A 19,805-nucleotide genomic window follows, 5' to 3' on the forward strand; every position below is an offset into this window, starting at 1 on the left:
ATTTGTACACCATTTTTTACATTATTGTGTACACCGACGAATTGAGATTAAATTAAAAAAATGTAAAATATAGCAAAATTAAACTTTTTAGATTCACTTAAAAATTTTAAAGATTAATATGTTTATGTAATAATTTTTTATGAAGAATTTTTAACAAAACAAAACAAAATAAAAGTATTTAAGTTTAAGTTAAAAAAAGAAATTTAAGTTAAAAAAAGAAAGAGAAAAATAATAGGTTTGTCTTTATCTTGCTACATAACAAAACAACAAAGGATATATAAGTCATTTACTAAAATCTCTATTAGAGAGAAAGTTGTATTAGAGAGGAAAGAGAAAAGTGTATATTCTTCTAATTTCTAAAAAAACTACCTACTTTGCAAATTATTTGTTAAAAAGTGTTTACTTTACATAATTTCTCTTTTTTTTTTCTTATAATTTGTTTATTAGAATTTCACATATTGGTATTTGAGGGTTGAATATTTGATTTAAGGTTTACTACTTTTTATTTAGAGCTGAACTATTTAAGGTTTGAGTAAATAGTACTATAGTATACTATTTTATATTATGTGTGTCTATATAGATTGTTATGTTATCCATTGATAACACTATTCACATCTGTATTTTTTTGTCTGTTTTTTAAAATTCAAGTTATGATATATGAAGAAAATTATACAGATTTTTAATAGAAATATCATGAACTTGAAATCACTTTTTTTAGATAAGAAAATATGATTTACAATTAGAAAATCATTTACATATTTATGGTGCTAGTTAGTTAATTATTTAGAGAAAAAATGCTGCAAATCACCCTTTAATCAATTGCCTATTATTTTAGGCAAAAAAAAATTCTTAATAAGGCTTTGCACCAAATTAATTAAGCCCAAAAAATGTGTGATTAGGGCCCAAAGGCCCAGAAGTTGAAGGTGGCTAAAACGACGTCGAGATATTCACCGAGGGTTAGACAGAATAAGAAGCAGAGTTGACGAAATAAATAAAATCTCTTTTGTGTGTTTTTTCATCATCAATTCATCATCTTCTTCTTTCCCTCTTTGCCAAGCAAAATATAGAATTCTTTCTTTATCTCCAGCGATAATTTTGGCTAAGAATCTAGCTATCATCAAGGCAAGTCTCTCCAGGTAAGATATAAGTATGAGATCTCTTCAAATTCTCAATTAGTAAAACCCATTGACTTCGATTTTGATATCTGGTCCGCCATTTTCGAAACTCTAGCAAGCTCTTAATTGGTGAAGTGTGTTCTTCTTTCACTAGCAAGCTCTTAATCTTGATTTTGATTTGTAGATCGAGACTGGTTCGGCGAGTTCTCAATGGCCGGAGTTAGGTTATCGCTTCTCAAGTCACTTCAAAGATCAATAAACTCGTCTTCTAAACCTCATTCCGCTGCCAAATCGTTATCTGGTTTCCAGAAGAAAGAGCCTTACGCTTCTTTCAATCTCCTAAACAACTCTCATGCCAGGTCCTTTACTTGCGGAATAAACCCTCTTGATGGACCAAAAGCTTCTCCTTCCATGGTCTCTTTTACACGCCTGCATAATGCTAAGCCTTTCAATTACTCGATCCCTTTCTTAGGCCATTCGTCGTACGCTCGAGCTTTCAGCTCCAAATCTGATGGTATTGTATCCCCTGGTGGTGATGGGAATGGGAATGACATTGATTGGGTTGAGAAAGCCAAAGATGTGTTGCAGACTAGTGTCGATGCCGTTTCTGAGACTGCAAGGAAGACTAAAGAAGCCTCTGATGAGATGATCCCTCATGTTCAGCAATTCCTAGACTCCAACCCTTATCTTAAAGAAGTCATCGTTCCCATCAGTCTCACTATGACTGGTACTTTATTTGCTTGGCTTGTGATGCCTAGGATTCTCAGGAGGTTTCACACTTATGCTTTGCAAAGTTCCGCTAAGCTGCTTCCCGTTGGCTTCTCTAACGAAGATGTTCCTTATGAGAAAAGCTTTTGGGGAGCTTTAGAGGATCCTGCTCGTTACTTAGTGACATTCGTTGCTTTTGCACAAATGTGAGTCGCTCTCCCTAACTTTCTGCCTTTGAATATTATTAACATGATCTATATGAAAATAGAATGACTTGATGAATGTGATATGCTGCAGTGCCGCAATGGTGGCGCCAACAACTATAGCAGCTCAATACTTTTCCCCGACAGTGAAGGGAGCGGTTATTCTCTCACTTGTGTGGTTCCTTTATCGGTGGAAGACCAATGTGATTACCCGAATGTTGTCTGCTAAGAGTTTTGGTGGGCTAGATAGGGAGAAGGTATTGACTTTAGACAAAGTATCATCAGTTGGTCTTTTCGCAATCGGTTTGATGGCTTCGGCTGAAGCATGTGGTGTAGCTGTTCAATCTATCTTGACAGTTGGTGGAGTTGGAGGTGTGTGTAATGTTCTCCTTTTCAAATTAGTCGTTTTGCTCAGCCTATAATGCTTATTGCTAGGATTCAACAGAAAATAAAGGCCTCTAGAGGCCACCACAAGCATATATGCTTATCTTTTTCAGGGGTTGCTAACAATTTTAGATATATTACTGATTCTATAGTATTTGCTCACAACATATCAATTTTGATTTGCGCTTTTCAGGGGTAGCCACCGCATTTGCTGCCAGAGATATCCTTGGTAATGTGCTGAGTGGTCTGTCAATGCAATTCTCGCGGCCGTTCTCTATGGGTGATACTATCAAAGTTAGTTGGACTTTAATTTTTTTTATCTTACATGTTTTTCTGCTCTCTTCTTTTATTAAGTTTCATAGAGCAAGCAAATCTATTGGCAATTTTCACTTATATTTTTCTCAACATATAGTGTCTTCCTTGTCTCCACTTTTCAGGCTGGATCCGTAGAAGGTCAAGTTGTTGAAATGGGACTTACGACAACATCTTTGCTGAATGCAGACAAATTTCCGGTTTTGGTACCCAATTCACTGTTTTCGAGTCAGGTTAGTTTACTGTTTCGTACTATTCATCTTCATATTGCAGAAGCTAATGCTCTAGCTTTCAGAAATTTCACACTCAAAAGCGTCCACACTGTGTTATAATACTCACAATCTCATTTGTTTGAATCTGATTGCTATATACATGATACATTTTTCATGGAGGGAAATCAAATTGACCCTGAAGTATAATAACATATATATGTAGGTGATTGTGAATAAGTCACGTGCTCAGTGGCGAGCAATAGCATCCAAGATCCCACTGCAGATCGATGACTTGGATACGATTCCTCAAATATCAAATGAAATCAAGGAAATGTTGAGGTCAAACACAAAAGTTTTCTTAGGAAAAGAAGCTCCACACTGTTACTTATCGCGAGTGGGAAAATCTTTCGCTGAACTTACCATTGGGTGCAATCTGAAACACATGGTACACTCTCTTTAGGCTCTGTAACATTCTTCTCATTTTTTGAATGTTAACTACTACTACTAGTAGTAGCAATCTTTGCCGTCAAATGTAGACAAAGTTTAGTAACTTGATGTGATCTTCTTACATAGAATGGTGGTCATTTGTCTCAGGGAAAAGAGGAGCTATACAATACACAACAAGAGGTCCTTCTTGAGGTGGTTAAGATCATAAAGAAGCACGGTGCGTCGCTGGGTACCACCTGGGACAATTCTACGGTTTGAGTGATCCTTTGGTAGAGACAAGGAATACTGATCCGGATGCTATTTAGCAAGATGAATCCAGAAATCTGTGTGTTTTGGGAAATTACAGAAAATCGCCATGACTTTTTAGGTTTCAAGAGAAAAATGTTTCATATTATTGGCTTTGCTTTTTTTTTTTTCCTATGTAGAGGGTTCCAACAATTCCTATGTACAGCAAAAGATCAATTCAATATGTTAAGCAGGAAATTGCTCTTTTGATGTGTTTTGCAGTGCATGATCAACTTTAGCTGTTTAATTTATTCCCTTTTACTAAATAAAAATTTTGGAACTCTTTGCTGGAGTGAGTGGGCTAATTGTAAGGATGATAACTAGAAACTTGTGATGAAATGAAACTTTAATCAAAATATTTATTTTGAACCAACAAAAATTAGGATAACATTTTCGATGAAATCAGACTGATAAACCTCAAAAGGATTTAGAGAACTCTATTATCAAGATAAGAGAAGGAAATAAAGTAGTAATAGGTAATCCTAAAAAGGCAAGGATTAGGCTGGGCTTAAGCTTCGAGTAGTGGTCGGACGACCATTACCTCCTGCTCGGAAAGTGTCACCTATGGACCGTCTCACAAGGTGGTTAAACACTTTCAGACCTCATCATCAATAACCAAACCATTCGGAGCAACAACTATTCAAGCATATGCTCTACCTTCTTTTTAGAATTGTTCATTCTCTATTCAATTGAATGAGCTAATCTAATTGACCGGCTTAGACAGGCATGAACTTGTCCTTCTTCTTCTTCTTTTTTTTTTTTTTGTTTTTTATTACAAAGGAATGAAATTAAGGCCAATTAGTACACGAATTAACTATATATATCTTAATCTAAATATACAGATTTTTGTAGTGGTATGTTTAGAAAACAATATACGTATGCATCTTTAACTCATTGTCATATGTATTTATTTTCTTTAAATCATATATATATATATTCTTTCGTCATATTTAGATAATATATAAAAGACATTTTATGATTCATATTTGTATTTATGTAAAATTAATATGTGGAAAAATGTGACCGGCTACAGTAAGTTTAAGTTGACCACTTTAACCTTTAGTCCACAAAACAAAACCAAAACCAAAAAATCAAAAAATTTGGAGAGAGACTCTTTCTTGTTGTTCGTTTTGTGATCATCGTATCGTATAGAACGGTTCCTCCATTTCCAGCGCCTGCGAAGGTAAGTCTCCTTCAATTCATCGGAAGCTACTCTCTTCTGATCCTTTTAAGATTGCTCTTTGAAATCTTTAATTGCATTTGAATTTGTTTAGGAATCAGTCAGCTCTCAGCTGTGTGTAGTTACAATCGATGGAGAATTATGGTTCGAATCCATCTTATTACCCTTATAGGCCTCCCCGGCCTTATCCTTACCCACCACAGCCTCATCACCATGGATCAATGTCTCATTCGGGTCCATTAGACTACACCCACCACCCTCCATTGAGTTACCAACACCAACCTCCTCCTCCTCCTCCTCCTCCTCCTTACCCACATGCTAGCTTTGGCAACTATGGTTCGTATCAAGAGCCACTCCAATATCCACCGCAACATAGTGCGGCTTCTGTTGGTATGAGTCCTGAGAATGTCAGCAGTAATGCTTCCTCTTCCCCATCTCTTTACCCTCCTCTCGATGAGCTTTTGACCGGTCTGACTGTTTCTGTCAATCAGCCAACTGTGCCACCGCCACCCTCCGCTCCGTATTTATCCTCCCATTCTTCGGGATCCTGGCAGGGGAACTTCTATCAACACCCTAGCAACTCGTTTTCAAGTCATTCCGATTTATCATACTCGGGCAGGCTGGATTCGTCTACTCATGGTTATACATCTACCGCATCGCCACATAGTCCCGGCATGCACATTGTGCCCTTTGGTAAAGCCTCCTTGAAGGTCCTCTTGTTGCATGGGAATTTGGATATTTGGGTTTCTTGTGCTAATAATCTACCAAACATGGATTTGTTCCACAAGACATTGGGTGTTGTGTTTGGTGGCATGAGCAATATGATCGAAGGGCAGTTGAGCAAGAAGATCACAAGTGATCCTTACGTTTCCATATCAGTTGCAGGTGCAGTCATAGGAAGAACATATGTCATAAGCAACAGCGAAAATCCTGTTTGGCAGCAGCATTTTTATGTCCCTGTTGCTCATCACGCTGCTGAGGTCCATTTTGTTGTTAAGGACAGTGACGCCGTGGGTTCACAGCTTATAGGAATTGTTACAATCCCCGTTGAACAAATATACTCAGGTGCAAGAATTGAAGGGACTTACTCTATTCGTGACAGCAATGGAAAGCCTTGTAAACCTGGGGCAACTCTATCATTATCTATTCAATATACTTCAATGGATAAACTCAGTGTTTATCACAGCGGAGTTGGTGCAGGTCCCTATTACCAGGGGGTACCTGGAACATATTTTCCTCTTAGGGAAGGTGGAAGTGTAACATTGTATCAAGATGCACATGTACCTGAAGGGATGCTCCCGGGAATAAAACTCGGCAATGGAATGTGTTACGAACATGGAAAGTGTTGGCATGATATGTTTCATGCCATTTGTCAAGCTAGACGTTTGATTTATATTACAGGATGGTCAGTGTGGCATAATGCCAGGCTTGTTAGGGATAAAGAAGATCCTGCTTCAGAATGTACTCTGGGTGAGCTCCTAAGATCAAAGTCCCAAGAAGGTGTGAGAGTCCTGCTTTTGGTTTGGGACGACCCAACTTCACAAAACATCTTGGGATATATGACAGTAAGTTACTAGAAACCTCAAGTCCCTACTTCTTTATTGATTGTGAAGTGCATATGTTAGTTACGCTATAGGCTAGAAATCAGACCATCTTTTAGTGTCTCGGAAGTCAACAGCTTTGGCTTCTTGAAGTCTTATCGAGGTTCCTTCCGCTTATTGTGAGCCTACTTTCCCTTGTAAACCAGATTTTTTTTTATGGGTTTAATCTTCAGTAAGTGTGAGAAGTGCCTGCTTCATGCAGAAATCTACTACTCAATAGAGATATATGTATCTTAGATGACATGGTTTAGATATTGTGATTCATGTATGTTGTAGGTATTGACACAGTTTATTCACTTGAACAGGATGGGGTGATGGGAACCCATGACGAGGAGATACGCCGTTTTTTCAAGGACTCCTCAGTTCAAGTCTTGCTATGCCCTCGAAATGCTGGAAAGCGACATAGTTGGGTCAAACAGAGGGTAGAACATGAATTTTTGGTCTTTTTTTTGGTTGAGGTATCCGGCTTCTATTTATATTTTAGTCCATCAGGAAGTTGGAACCATCTATACACACCACCAAAAAACCTTGATAGTAGATGCCGATGCTGGGGGTAACAGAAGGAAAATCGTAGCTTTTGTGGGCGGACTTGATCTATGTGATGGCCGATATGATACTCCTCAACATCCGTTGTTTAGGACGCTGCAAACCGATCATAAAGGTGACTATCACAACCCCACTTTCACGGTATGTCTGCTTGCCTTTCTGAACATATTTAATGTAACTTTGGTGTCGAATACTTAAGTAATTCTTAGCAAGGAATAACCTTTGGCAGTGGAAAAAAAATACTGCCTTAAACTTTATTAAGTGGTACTTCAATCTTTGTCTGTCTTCTCAAATTCTTGGTGATTACCTAGGTAATTCGTAGTTGCTAGTTTCTTTTGTTCTGAATGGGAAAGCCTTGACTTGGTGTACTAAAATGTGATTAAGGGTAACGTGTCCGGCTGTCCAAGAGAACCTTGGCATGACTTGCACAGTAAGATTGATGGCCCAGCTGCATATGATGTGCTGACCAACTTTGAGGAGAGGTGGCTGAAGGCTGCTAAGCCTCACAGAATCAATAAATTGAAGACATCATATGATGATGCATTACTAAGGATCGACAGGATTCCAGATATATTAAGAGTTTTGGATGCTCCTACTGTTAGTGCAAACGACCCTGAGGCTTGGCATGTTCAGGTTAGCACCTTGAAACTCTTATTGTATAAAATGTGATTGTCCATGAAAGATGCCCATCTCTCAGTTGGACCATGCAAATTTTATACTTTGGTCCACAAATATCATCCCAGTTGATTTTGTTTCTAAACTAATGATTGTCTGGTTTCTACTTCAGATTTTCCGTTCAATCGATTCAAACTCTGTGAAAGGTTTCCCAAAGGATCCAAAATATGCTACAAGCAAGGTGAGTTTGAAAAATCAAAGAAAAGTTGTGCTGTCATTACTCATTATAATATGGTGGATGCTTATTTGGCTGGGAAATTGATGGATAGAGGGATTTCGTTTGGACAGAATTTGGTGTGCGGTAAGAATGTGCTCATTGACATGAGCATACACACCGCATATGTAAAGGCCATTCGTGCAGCTCAAAACTTCATCTACATCGAGAACCAGTATTTCATTGGATCCTCCTACGACTGGAATGCTCACAAGGACATAGGTTTGTTATGTCTTTGTTTTTTCAAATGAGCTTGTGTTAGAAAAAACTCAAATTCTCAGTATTTTTCTCAACTTGAGACAATGGTCTTGGTAACTTCGGTCATTTCTTTAAGGTTGTTTATTCTATGTTGTGGTGATGTTGGTGCCAACAACCTGATTCCTATGGAAATTGCGTTGAAGATTGCTGATAAGATCAGAGCAAGGGAACGGTTTGCTGCATATATCGTCATTCCAATGTGGCCGGAAGGAGTTCCAACCGGCGCCGCTACACAAAGAATTTTATATTGGCAGGTAATTCTAGTGAAGATGCTTCTGTGCAAACCGTTAACCTTCTCTCTCTTAGCCCATGTGGCAATATTGATATCATGATCTTTTCCTTAATATTTCCATAAAAGTTGGTCAAATGATCATTTAAGTAGACACTAGTGAATATAATCTTGATTGTGTATGTTCTTAAACTGGTATGTAGTTGGGGAATTTTCAGGCACGTTTTGTTATAATTGAACAGTATGGATTAGCAATATGTAATTCTTTTACACCCCGATATGATGTTTTCTTGCGTGGACAATCTAGTTAAAAAAAATCATGGTCCTTCCATCACCGGGAGTTTGTGAAACTGAATGTCAGAGTTATCGTCTTTGCAGCACAAGACGATGCAAATGATGTATGGAACTATCTACAATGCGTTAGTGGAGGCCGGGCTCGAAGGTGAATACTCCCCACAAGACTATCTGAATTTCTTCTGTCTTGGAAACAGAGAAATGATGAACGGAACTAATGAATCGGGTACAGGAAGTGCAAGCAACGAGAACACTCCTCAGGTAACCAAACCAACTGCTTGACTTTGCTAATGCGGTTTCCATCGTCATTGAATGATGAGTTGTAATCGAAACGGTGTTATAGGCATCATGTCGAAAGAGCAGAAGATTTATGATATATGTTCATTCAAAAGGGATGGTTGTTGATGATGAGTATGTGGTAATTGGTTCTGCAAACATAAACCAAAGATCAATGGAAGGGACAAGAGATACAGAGATTGCAATGGGAGCTTACCAGCCTCAACATACATGGGCACGACGACAATCTGGTCCTCGGGGTCAGGTAATCGCATACAAAGATAATATACATATGATTTCGTAGTCCTAGTCATATCGAAAATACTTTGTACATAATTTTCAGATATACGGATATAGAATGTCGCTTTGGGCAGAACACATGGCGCTGCTAGATGATTGCTTTGTGGAGCCACAGAGTCTAGAGTGTGTAAGGAAAGTGAGAACAATGGCCGAGGATAACTGGAAACAATTTAGGAGTGAGGAAGTGTCGGATATGAGCGGACATCTGATGAAATATCCGGTGGAAGTTGATCGGAAAGGCAAAGTCCGGCCACTTCCAGGGAGCCAGGAGTTCCCTGATGTCGGAGGAAACATTGTCGGATCCTTTCTTGCCATACAGGAGAATCTCACAATCTGATCATAAGCAGACTCGCATTTATTTATTTATGAATTGCAGCTTGTTAAATTATTTGCGGCGTAAGAAGATCTTATAGGTGTAAACAACAATTGATCAGACTTTGTAAATAAACAAAGTTTGAATAACAAGTAAAAATTACATCAGCGAATACTTAGTCTTTGGTGAAAAAATAAACTACTTAATCCAAATTCTAATTAGAATAAGAAATCATGTATATGGAAACAACACATATATAGATTGCATCAGCCATGGCAAAGAAGCTTCAGGTGTCGTTGACAAGCTTTGGCCTGGCTGTTTTAGGATCAATTTCAACTCTGAGACCAATTTCACGGAGTTGAGGCACATCCACAGAGCCTTTAATCTCCAACTCAGCCACCACCTCCTGGTTTTCTGGGTTCCCTTCTAGCAAATTTCTCACACACCACAAGCCCCATTCTCTCAAGAACGGGTTCTCATCATCGGTCACACACTGCTGCAACATTAGGACGAGCCCATCTCTCTCCCTGATCTCATCTTGTACCTCTTTTCTTCTATACGCACAGTTCCCAATCACCGACACAATATCTCTCCTGAATCCTCTGTAAGGGCAGGGCTTAAATGAAGAAGAAGAAGTAGGACTCTGGTTTAGAGCCTTCTTTATAGTTGTTGGAGGATCAAGTTTGCGAAGCAGATCAAGGAGGAGCTCTATTAGTCCAGAGGACAAGAGCAACTCAACAGTATCACCGGAATCCTTGTTGTCCTTGTTGAGTTCTTCAAGGCTTCCTCCAGCGCAAGCATCCCTTATAATCACCAGAGAGTAGCCCATCACGTCTACTATAGTTGAACCCGTTGGAAGCTCGGATCTTTCACCCGAAACAAAATCGAAAACGTCAACTGATTGCTTAAATAATCCGAGAATTGAAGAAGCTGTATCCTTGGGGATTGCCACTTTTCCTATCCGCTCATTTGCAATATCAGACACAATCCTCAGAAGAAAGGCTTGCTCTGATGTAAATTTCTCATTTTCAGTATTTAGTACCGTTTCAACTTTGTATAACTTGGAGAAGAGCTTGGGGAAGTAATCGTCTTCGACACAGATTCTCGAAACCAGTAATTTGAGCCAATAATCCTCCACAGACCCAACTACAAACAATAACAAGATTTGGTTTTTGAATCAGACAGCAAATAAATCAATTTAATCAGATAAAAATCACGACTTTCAGATCAAAATGGCATTTTGGCTTCAGAAATAAGAGTTACCGGAAGATGAAGTCCGTAGAGTTTCAGCGATGATGGTGAGCCCTTCGCTGCTGCAAAGCTCTGAAGCAATCTCTGAGCTTCCATCAAAGCACGTATACAAAATCATACACAGAGGATCACAGGTTTCACGCCTCCTTATCTTAGCGATTGATAAGAACCTCTCCGGGAAAAAGCGGAGCCACACGTCTCTCTGACGTTTCTCTCCGAACAATACAACGTTCGCTAGAACCTGCAATCCGAACCTAACAGTTTCAAAATCCGTGATTTTCTCTGCAATGGCGGAATCAAGCAACTCGGAGACGATAACAGAACCGTCGTGATCGACGAAAGAGTTCTGATTCGAAACCTCGCCGGCGCATAGGTTGCGGAGGACTTTCAGAGAGAGATTTAGATAATGGCGGGAAGATGGGTAAGGAAGAAGCTGAAGAAGACGGAGGATCGACGGAAGGATACACTTGGAAGCGAGATCGGAACGGCCTGAATCGGTCTTGGAAGACTCTAGAAGAAACTTCAAGCAACCTTCTAGAGAGTATGATAAATCCGACGCATGTAGCAGCGGCTGAAGCACTTCTTCGGGTAGAGAAGCTTCCATTGATGACCAAAGACAAAAAAAGCTCAAGAAGAAGCTTTGCTTAGGGCTTTTCCGATATTTATCATTCATTTAGTAGAGAAAGGTCGGGGTGATTCTGTAAATAACATTAGTTGCGTTATTGGGCCCAAATTTTCTAATATGGGCTGATTCGCCTATAAGTTTAGTAGTTTTCATGTTTTTTTATGTTGAATTGAGTTTAGGAACAAAGTGAGATGATTACATTGAAGTAAAATGTTTGTATGAGGATGTGATTAATTTAATCAGAAGTAGGACTGTAGATAACAATGGGGCTCCGAACAGAGTGACGTGGGCTCTTCCACACGAGCAAGCCTGACACAATCTTCCCAGGAATCATTTGTTTGGCCTTCACCACCACTTTGAAGCTTCTCTTCTGTGAAGCCTTTGAAAACGACAGACTCCGTGGCTCCACCGTGATTTCAACTCCTTTCGGTGCCCTCACGGTGACGTTGTAGACCGACGACGGTGCTCCCACGTTGGTGACTCTCCGCCTGAACACGGCCAATGTGGACGTTTTGGCAGATCTCAACGTGAGTTGGATTGTTGGGTAGTTGAGGGAATCGTGGCCGAGTCCAGGGACAATGGAGGAGCAGCTCACGGAGCGTGACCCCACCAATGGAGCCAGAGTGGTTGCGTTGTAGCCTTCGCCGCACAAGAACTGAACATAGGAGATGTCGTCCATGTCGTAGACTAAGCCAGGGCTTGCGGCTCGTCGTGGGTTTATTTGGCCTCCCCCATAAGCGAACTCTGCGTCCTTGTTCACTCTCCGGCTTATCGGTTTTGCTGCCAAACAAACAGAGAAAAACATGTTGTTACTGCTTTCTATGCTTTCCGTTTCACAAGAACAAAAAAGTGGGTTACCTGAGGTAATGATGGCGGATTTGATGGCAGCGGGTGTCCAATCCGGATGAAAAGACTTGACGTACGCAGCTACACCAGCAACATGAGGGCATGCCATTGAGGTGCCAGACAGGATGGTGAATTTTGAGAATTGGGTGTCACCATCTAACCCAGTCAGTGATCTCTTGAGAGTGAAGGCCGCCAATATATCAATCCCGGGTGCAGCGATATCAGGCTACAATCCCCAGAAACATAAGATAAGATCCGCATTTATCATAAACAGATGACATTGATCAAGTCATATACCTTGAGAAGGCGTGTTGATCCCGGATTGGGACCTCTTGATGAAAAAGAAGCAACAAATGGAGCAGGGATTGTCACTTGCCTGGTTTTCTGAATCACAGCCGATGGCGATCTGGGAAAAGCAAAAACAACGAGTTAGCTCTGAACACACTAGTTCTTCTCAGGGTTTCCTCAGTATCCAAGAAAATCAAGGACCTTGTGGAGTTGATATATCGGTAGATGATATCGCCAACGGAGCTATTAACACTGGTGGCAGGTGCCATGAAAATCTGAGCGTTGTCTTGATATTGATCACTAACTATGATCGCACCAGCACCTCCATAGCTTTTAACAGTAGACTCCACACCACCTCCCCCCATTCTACACACCATTACCTTTCCCTTCACCTTCTTTCGGTCCAAAGAATCAGAGAAACAGTACCTTTATTAACATCAACAAACAAACAATGTCTGGGTCTTAATTACTCACACTCATAGGTCTTCTTTGCCTTAACATATTCAAATCAAGTTGATGATGATGATGTTACCTAGCCAAGTACTTATCGTCTGTGGTCTTAGCAGCATCAACGCCGCTTACAAGCGGATACGATTTGGCTTTGGGGTTAAACATGCTTATTCCCATCCCCTTTCAATCATCAAATTTTCTCATGTCAAACCCTAAATTGAATTTAGCTAATTAGGAGATTGATTTGAGATGCTTACAGAGAAGGATTTGCCGTTGCCGAGATCTATCTTGCTCTTGAACGTCCGATCGATTCCGCTTGCAGCAACCGTCAATATCCACGGCTCATGGTTCGTTACAGTGCCTGAGCTCGGTCCGTCGTTCCCGGCGGACGCCACCGTCAGGATCCCTTTCCTCATCGCGTGAAACGACCCGACGGATATCGAATCGGAAGAGTAATCGGCGATTGGACCGCCGATAGAGATGGATATAATGTCAACGCCGTCGTGAATCGCTGCTTCGAATCCGGCGAGGATGTCCATATCGGCACAGCCGGATCTCTCCCAACAAACCTTGTACATCGCCAACCTCGCCGACGGAACCGCGCCGCGGGCGGTACCGTTTGCTATGCCATAGAGACTCGCGTTTGCGACTAAAACGCCGGCTACAGTAGATGACGTGTGCGTCCCATGGCCGTCGATATCGATCGGTGATCGGATTTCGCCGGTAGGCACATTGCCGTCGTGCTTGAAGTACTTGGCGCCGATTATTTTGCTGTTGAAGTTAAATTGTGTAATTAATATTTAAAATTTTCAATCAAAGCCCTTATATTAATACATAATTCTTATAAATTCCCTAAACTCTTGAAATTGATCAGACAACTTCTTAATTGTTTTCTAACAATGACAACTTCTTTAACAGTTGCTTAGATAGGATCAAGATTCTTCTCTAGTGATCAAACTTGTAACTAAAATTGATAAAAGTAGAAAATGGTAATAGATAAATTTTTACTTGTTGCATCCGGTGAAATTTTTGTAAGGTCCACAAGATCCTTTCCATTTAGCCGGAGGAGGGCCTAGACCATGGTCATGGAAACTCTCTGACTCTGGCGTTATTCCTGATTGTTGTATTATAGGAAGGTTCAGATAAATTATAAGAAGCATAAAAAATGAATAATCAAATCAATTTGCATATATAACAATAAACCTGTATCAAGAACACCAATAATAACATCTCTCTCTGCTTTTAGATGTCTTTTTGCTGTCAGAGGAAGTCCAACGAAGTCCCATGATTTTGTTGTGTGAAGTTTGCGATATTGATTTCGGGATACACCAACAACTTCTTCCATCTCTGCACCAGTTTTTTTCTTTACTTATTATTTCTAGATATTTTATAACTTATATGAATCTCACTAGCTAGCTAGTGTATGGACGTTTTTTTGTGATGTCAAAAACCAATATTACGTACGTACCCATCATCTTCTTAGCTTCATGTGGAGAAAGCTTGGCAGCAAAAGCGTTGAAGGCTTTAGTGTAACTATATACTTTTCTTTCCTTTGCTTCTTCTTGGCTGTTTCCTCAAGAGACGTTATAAACTTGGTTAACAGATAACCAAGTAGAGCACTACTCTTTAAAATGTTACGCATTTATTTGTTTTAGAATATGTATTATACATGTATTGATCATGCACGGCATATACCTCATATTCAAAGACGAGAGAAGATTTATGTGTCTCTTGATAGCTTCTTCTGTATCATCTAGTCGATCTCCCAAATATATGATATAGAAATCCTTTATAATTAAGAATTTCAAGAGTAAGTATTCTCCTTGCAACATAAATTTTTGTACAATCTAATGACAAAGAAGCTGGAGAGAAAAAAATTGTATATATATATATATATATATAATTATTACCTTTGCATGTTCATCTTCGGCTGAAGCATATCCTGGTGATATCGAAAGTACATCAAGAAGAACAATAAAAAGAACAAGTAGATGATGATGACGAGAACATTTTGACATTCCCATTGTGATATTGTGTATATGATAAGTTTGGTTATGGAGTAATGAGAAGATGACACATTCTCCTCTATTAATAGAGAGTAAGAGTACCTTATGGGCTTGATTCGTTAAAGATATTACTTATGATAATGGAGAAATGTGAAAACAGATTTAACTGTTTAATTTCTTTTAAAAAATACGGTGTAGAGCACACATGCGGATTGTCATAGAGTTTTTAATTTGTTTTTAATAAAAATTAGTTCGTATGGTGTCTTAGAAGGAAAATAGCTAGTGGTCACTTGCTATATCTAATTGTTTCTACTTTGGTGATAACATAGATTAATACACATGTATGTATGTATAGAGTAATAGGAACACGAGATTTGAGCTAATAATAAGTTTTTTTAAAAGAAAGAAATTTTTGATTACTTGAATTCGAATTCAAGCAATTGAGTTTTTACCATAGAAACTCTATAGTTATAGCTTTAAAGTTTTCCAATGGTGATCATATATTGTCTTGTAAGGCTCTACTCCAATGGTTCTCTCTTAAATGTTACACTAATTAATACACCCATATAAATATAATTCGAATTTATATTATTATATCATCAACAATTATATACTATTGCTTAGCTCAACCCTTTATTCATTCACGTTTGTTGAAATCAAACAATCTGTGAATTTATTATTAAAAATTTATTACATAAGACTTGGTTTTCAAAATTGTTAACTCACATAATCGCGACACCTATCATATCTACTCCCTCCGTTTTCGAATAGTTGTCGTTTTAACTATATGCACACAAATTAAGAAACTATTAATGTTGTTAGTTTTTCAATATAAAAATATCATTAATTATCTATCTAAACATAATTTAATCAATAGTAAATCAAGTTGCATAATAAAAATAAATATAAAAAATAAAAAAAAGTAATAAATTTTGCATCGAAAACTGAAAACGATAACTAATTAAAAACAAAAAAATTTCTCTAAAACGACAACTATTCGAAAACGGAGAGAGTATTAATTAGAGATTTTTTCATGTGTAAAACCATTATAAAAAATTGTACAATATTAATTAGAGATTTTGCTTATGTTTTGTGCATATTTTGCTTATTTTATTTGATCTTTTTGTAAATATATTATTTTTGTTTAGTATTTTAATAATTATAATATTTGTAGTCAAAAATAATTTAGCAATGAATCTTTTAAACTAATTTGATGTTTTTGAAAATATTTAATATACGTCTCTCATTAACACCTCTAAAGTTATAATAGAAAAATAGCATATGTCGCTTCTATAGCCGTAGGGCTGAACTTTATTACGGCAATCCAAGAGACGCTCCTTACACCGTACCTTCAACTACTCCAAATATCTTACAAGCAATCTGCCATGCTTTGACTCTACCAGCCTTTATCGGAACTGATTGTTCAGCCAATAGTCGGTTTCTAGGGTGACCGATGCACGTCAAGCTTTGATCTACGTTGACCCTTCATAGCCGTTGGCACTCTCCTCCTCGCCACTTCGGTACTACTTATCGGCTATGCAGTCGACGTTAGGGGTTTTGATTGGTGATTATGATTCGATCCATATGGATTTTATTCTTTGGTTTATGTACTTTAGACATTGCTAAGAACATGGTTCAAGGTCCTCGTAAGGCTTTCTTATTTAACCTAGAAACGGGAAATGGAATGTTAAATGCACGCTTCGAAGATGTTGTTAGTGCTCAAGCATCTGTGGTCTAGTGGTAGAGGAAGCTTTGGAAAATGGTGAAACTCTCAAACCTGAGTTCGATTCTCCCTAGAAACAAAAACACATTTGTTTGGGAAGTCTGTCAATTGGCCCTTGGCCCAATTGGTTTGACTCGTAGTCAGAAATGCAGACGGCCTGACTACCCCTGTCATTAGTCGGAAAGCACTCCAAACTCGGATCAGGCAGTGTGGTGGCCCAATTCTAGATCTCATAGATCTAATGAATCTCATGGCTCGTTCGACACGAGTCCGCTCGGAGCTCATGCACTACAAAAAATATCCACATTGATAGCACGTGATGATAGCTCATTTTCCGCAACTGCTATAAAAAATAGAAAAATTATTTGATTACTATATTATAGCATTGAAACAACGCTAAGATACCAAATTAGCAAATGAAAATGTAAAATCATTTATTTCGCTAATACTTTGCCCAAAAATTTCACTTAAGCGCCACAGTCTATTCATTTCCCTCTTTCTTATAGATTCAGACCTAAAACTTCTCACAAACAATTCCCCCTTTCACCCAAAACCTATCGAGAACTTCTCACATACTCATACCTAAAAGAAATCGATTAGTGGTCTCACTCTCCTCCTTTCGATCTCACTCTTTGGTCCTCCCTCTCACTGTCTTTTTTTTTTTTTTTATCTCCCTCTCCTCTTTAAATATGGTTTGGTTTTCGTTTGAAATTGTGAATCGTGTTTATAAATGATTTTGTTTAACAGCTAATGCGTCGAGATTTGTGTGTTCACGAACTCTTGACGGTGGAAAGGTTTGGAGAATTGATTAGGGTTCTTCCTCATACTCGTTACTAGTTCCTCCAGGTTTAATTTATTTTTGTTAAGTGTTGTTATTTTATGGAGTTTTCTCAAGATTTATGTTGATCCTGAACCCCTAAGGTATTTGATTTTCTAGAGTTTCATTTTTTCTTACCATCTTTAGCGCTTGTCTTTTATGCACACCATGTGTTCGATGAAATTACTAGCTTAAAGTTTTAAAATCATTTAGGTTCTGCAACTTACCTAGCAACGTAACACTCTTTTTTTACTCTGAATTTGATTTAAAGAATTGATTTTTTTCCTTTCTGTGTTGTTGAGGATTTGCACAAACATGACGCCTTTTGTTTCTATGTCTCTTTCTCTCTACGTCTTTGTTTTGTTAGCTCGTGGTCGGTTAGATGGATATGGGTTTGTGAATTGATTAAGAGTTATTTCTTTATATAGATGTTGCTTAGTGTTAACCAGTTTGACTTGGGATTTTGATTATGTAGTTATTCTGTATATGAACTCATTGTGCACTCTAGATGTTCGATAAAATGTCTAGGTGAGACTCAAACTGGAAAAATTGCATTCAGCCGGTTTGTTTTTTTCATTGGTGTTGTAGGGTAACGATCTATAGTAGGAGGTAAGAACAAGAAGACCAAAAGACTGCTCCTATAGTAGGAGGTAAGAACAAGAAGACTGTTTTCATGGATGATTACGTTTAGCTACTTTAATTGTATTTCTACATTGAGTTTATAATGATTTGATTATCTGATGCATTATGTACCATTGGATGTTATTAGATTCTCGTGGAATGGTTTTAGTATCTAATAGGAATGCTAGTGGACATTTTATTATATCAGGTCATTGTTAAGTAAGGTCTCTTTATTCAGTATCTCAGGACATTTTTACATATGAATGAGATATCAATTTTAAGACTTTTTCTTACTCGATATTGCAGGAATCTTGTGTAGATTCTGTCTGTAATAAGGGAGTCTCTCTTAACTCAACCTTTAGCAACTCTTGCCTTTCATATATCCTTCTCCACTAGGTAAGTCTCTATACTTTCTTTCTTCAAGTGCAGCTAGAAGTCAAGCTCTCTTTTATTTCTAAAACTATGTGTGATGATTTATAGGTTTCCTTCTAGTAATGACTTATAATTTTCTCTGTCTCAGTTTAGTATTGACAATATACTTAGCTTCAATTAAGCTATTGGGAGATCGAGTTTTGGTTAAGACCAAAGAGGCAGAGGAAAAGACTTGACTTTTGAATATAGAGAATTGAGAGATGGATGATAGTGAAGGTAGCATCAAACTTGTTTAATTGGTTTGGTTTCTGAAACATCATTTTGTGGATATTGTTAGTGGTAAGCTAGATTAGCTGCATTGATTTCACTTATGTGGTTCGTCACTTATGTTTTCAGAATTCTCAGAAGTTCCTGATCTAAGTAAGTGGTTTTCGAGTTATGTCTATGAGTCACCGATGTTGGATACAAGTGATGGTCTTGAGTTTCTTGGAGAAAGTAAAGGTACAAAGGAAATGGAATTAGTCTCTTCTCAGGCTAAAGATATGTCTCAATCGCAGGTTGAGTTTTCAGGTGAGTAAAGAGATTTGTTTACTAAGAAAGTGACTCAAAAGTTTGTGGTCAAGAAGCCTGAATTTCACTTGTTATATTTTATGTTCTAACAGAAGATATAATGAATCTCGTCGTTGAGGATAGTGAGATAGATGAAGACTGCAGTATTTGGGGAAAACCTAAGAGAAAAGGTAGCAGTATTTTTCGAAAACCTAAGAGAATGGAAGAGACTACAACAAGCTATGAAGCTGAGCTAACTTCCTTGAGGAATCGAGTCCAATATCTAGAAAACGAAGTAAGGATTTTGCATGATCTCATCAATAACTTCCTTGGCAAAAGTAGTATATAGAAGTTAGGATATTAGTTTAAGTATTGGATTGAGACTTGTGTTATGTATGAATTGATTTTTTGTTTATGAAATGATATATATCTTTTGGATGTTTATTATTATATATATTGGATATTTTGAAAACTAAACAGGATCCACCAAATGCAAATAGCTTAAAACAACCGCATAAAATTAGAGTTATGGCACTGAATATTATAGCATCATAAAAATTATAGATCATAGCTTATATATATCGCTATTATAAGTCGATATATGAAAGCGTTTTACTAATGCTATGGTAGAATACTTTATCATAGCATATGGAAAAAATGCTATCGTATATGAAGGGTCTACCATAACATGGGCATAAGACAGCG

The 19,805-nt window shown here is 38.1% G+C and overlaps 4 protein-coding genes and 1 pseudogene across 5 annotated transcripts; 3 read left to right on the forward strand and 2 right to left on the reverse strand.

Moving 5' to 3' along the window:
- Nucleotides 1–1,015: 1,015 nt before the first annotated feature.
- On the forward strand, nt 1,016–3,948 carry LOC9311108 (mechanosensitive ion channel protein 1, mitochondrial). The gene is made up of 7 exons (XM_002872913.2): nt 1,016–1,136; nt 1,300–2,029; nt 2,121–2,398; nt 2,604–2,704; nt 2,848–2,955; nt 3,158–3,379; nt 3,529–3,948. Exons 2-7 carry the CDS (start codon nt 1,326–1,328, stop codon nt 3,637–3,639), a joined length of 1,524 nt encoding a protein of 507 aa, XP_002872959.1. The 5' UTR covers nt 1,016–1,136; nt 1,300–1,325; the 3' UTR covers nt 3,640–3,948.
- An 804-nt stretch (nt 3,949–4,752) lies between these two features.
- LOC9309029 (phospholipase D beta 2) lies at nt 4,753–9,719 on the forward strand. The gene is made up of 11 exons (XM_021021191.1): nt 4,753–4,849; nt 4,941–6,411; nt 6,753–6,869; nt 6,940–7,134; nt 7,378–7,626; nt 7,781–7,849; nt 7,957–8,104; nt 8,246–8,394; nt 8,748–8,924; nt 9,007–9,204; nt 9,283–9,719. The coding sequence occupies exons 2-11, from the start codon at nt 4,978–4,980 to the stop codon at nt 9,574–9,576; spliced, it is 3,030 nt and encodes a 1,009-aa protein (XP_020876850.1). The 5' UTR covers nt 4,753–4,849; nt 4,941–4,977; the 3' UTR covers nt 9,577–9,719.
- On the reverse strand, nt 9,676–11,459 carry LOC9309030 (ataxin-10). The gene is made up of 2 exons (XM_021021194.1): nt 10,816–11,459; nt 9,676–10,698 (listed from the first exon to the last, which is right to left on the reverse strand). The coding sequence occupies exons 1-2, from the start codon at nt 11,405–11,407 to the stop codon at nt 9,839–9,841; spliced, it is 1,452 nt and encodes a 483-aa protein (XP_020876853.1). The 5' UTR covers nt 11,408–11,459; the 3' UTR covers nt 9,676–9,838.
- LOC9311109 (subtilisin-like protease SBT4.14) lies at nt 9,676–15,239 on the reverse strand. 2 transcript variants are annotated; one of them, XM_021021193.1, is made up of 12 exons: nt 14,923–15,239; nt 14,708–14,799; nt 14,481–14,578; nt 14,216–14,359; nt 14,021–14,126; nt 13,270–13,783; nt 13,095–13,192; nt 12,764–12,988; nt 12,572–12,680; nt 12,287–12,500; nt 10,816–12,208; nt 9,676–10,698 (listed from the first exon to the last, which is right to left on the reverse strand). In XM_021021193.1, exons 1-11 carry the CDS (start codon nt 15,034–15,036, stop codon nt 11,664–11,666), a joined length of 2,259 nt encoding a protein of 752 aa, XP_020876852.1. In that variant the 5' UTR covers nt 15,037–15,239; the 3' UTR covers nt 9,676–10,698; nt 10,816–11,663. The 2 variants fall into 2 exon arrangements, with proteins under 2 accessions (XP_020876852.1, XP_020876851.1); XM_021021192.1 differs by having other exon boundaries at nt 10,816–12,500; nt 14,923–15,105.
- A 2,161-nt stretch (nt 15,240–17,400) lies between these two features.
- On the forward strand, nt 17,401–19,550 carry LOC9311110 (annotated as a pseudogene).
- The last annotated feature ends 255 nt before the right edge of the window (nt 19,551–19,805 follow it).

This window comes from Arabidopsis lyrata (assembly GCF_000004255.2).
Source record: "Arabidopsis lyrata subsp. lyrata unplaced genomic scaffold ARALYscaffold_6, whole genome shotgun sequence".
Taxonomy (NCBI): Eukaryota; Viridiplantae; Streptophyta; class Magnoliopsida; order Brassicales; family Brassicaceae; genus Arabidopsis; species Arabidopsis lyrata.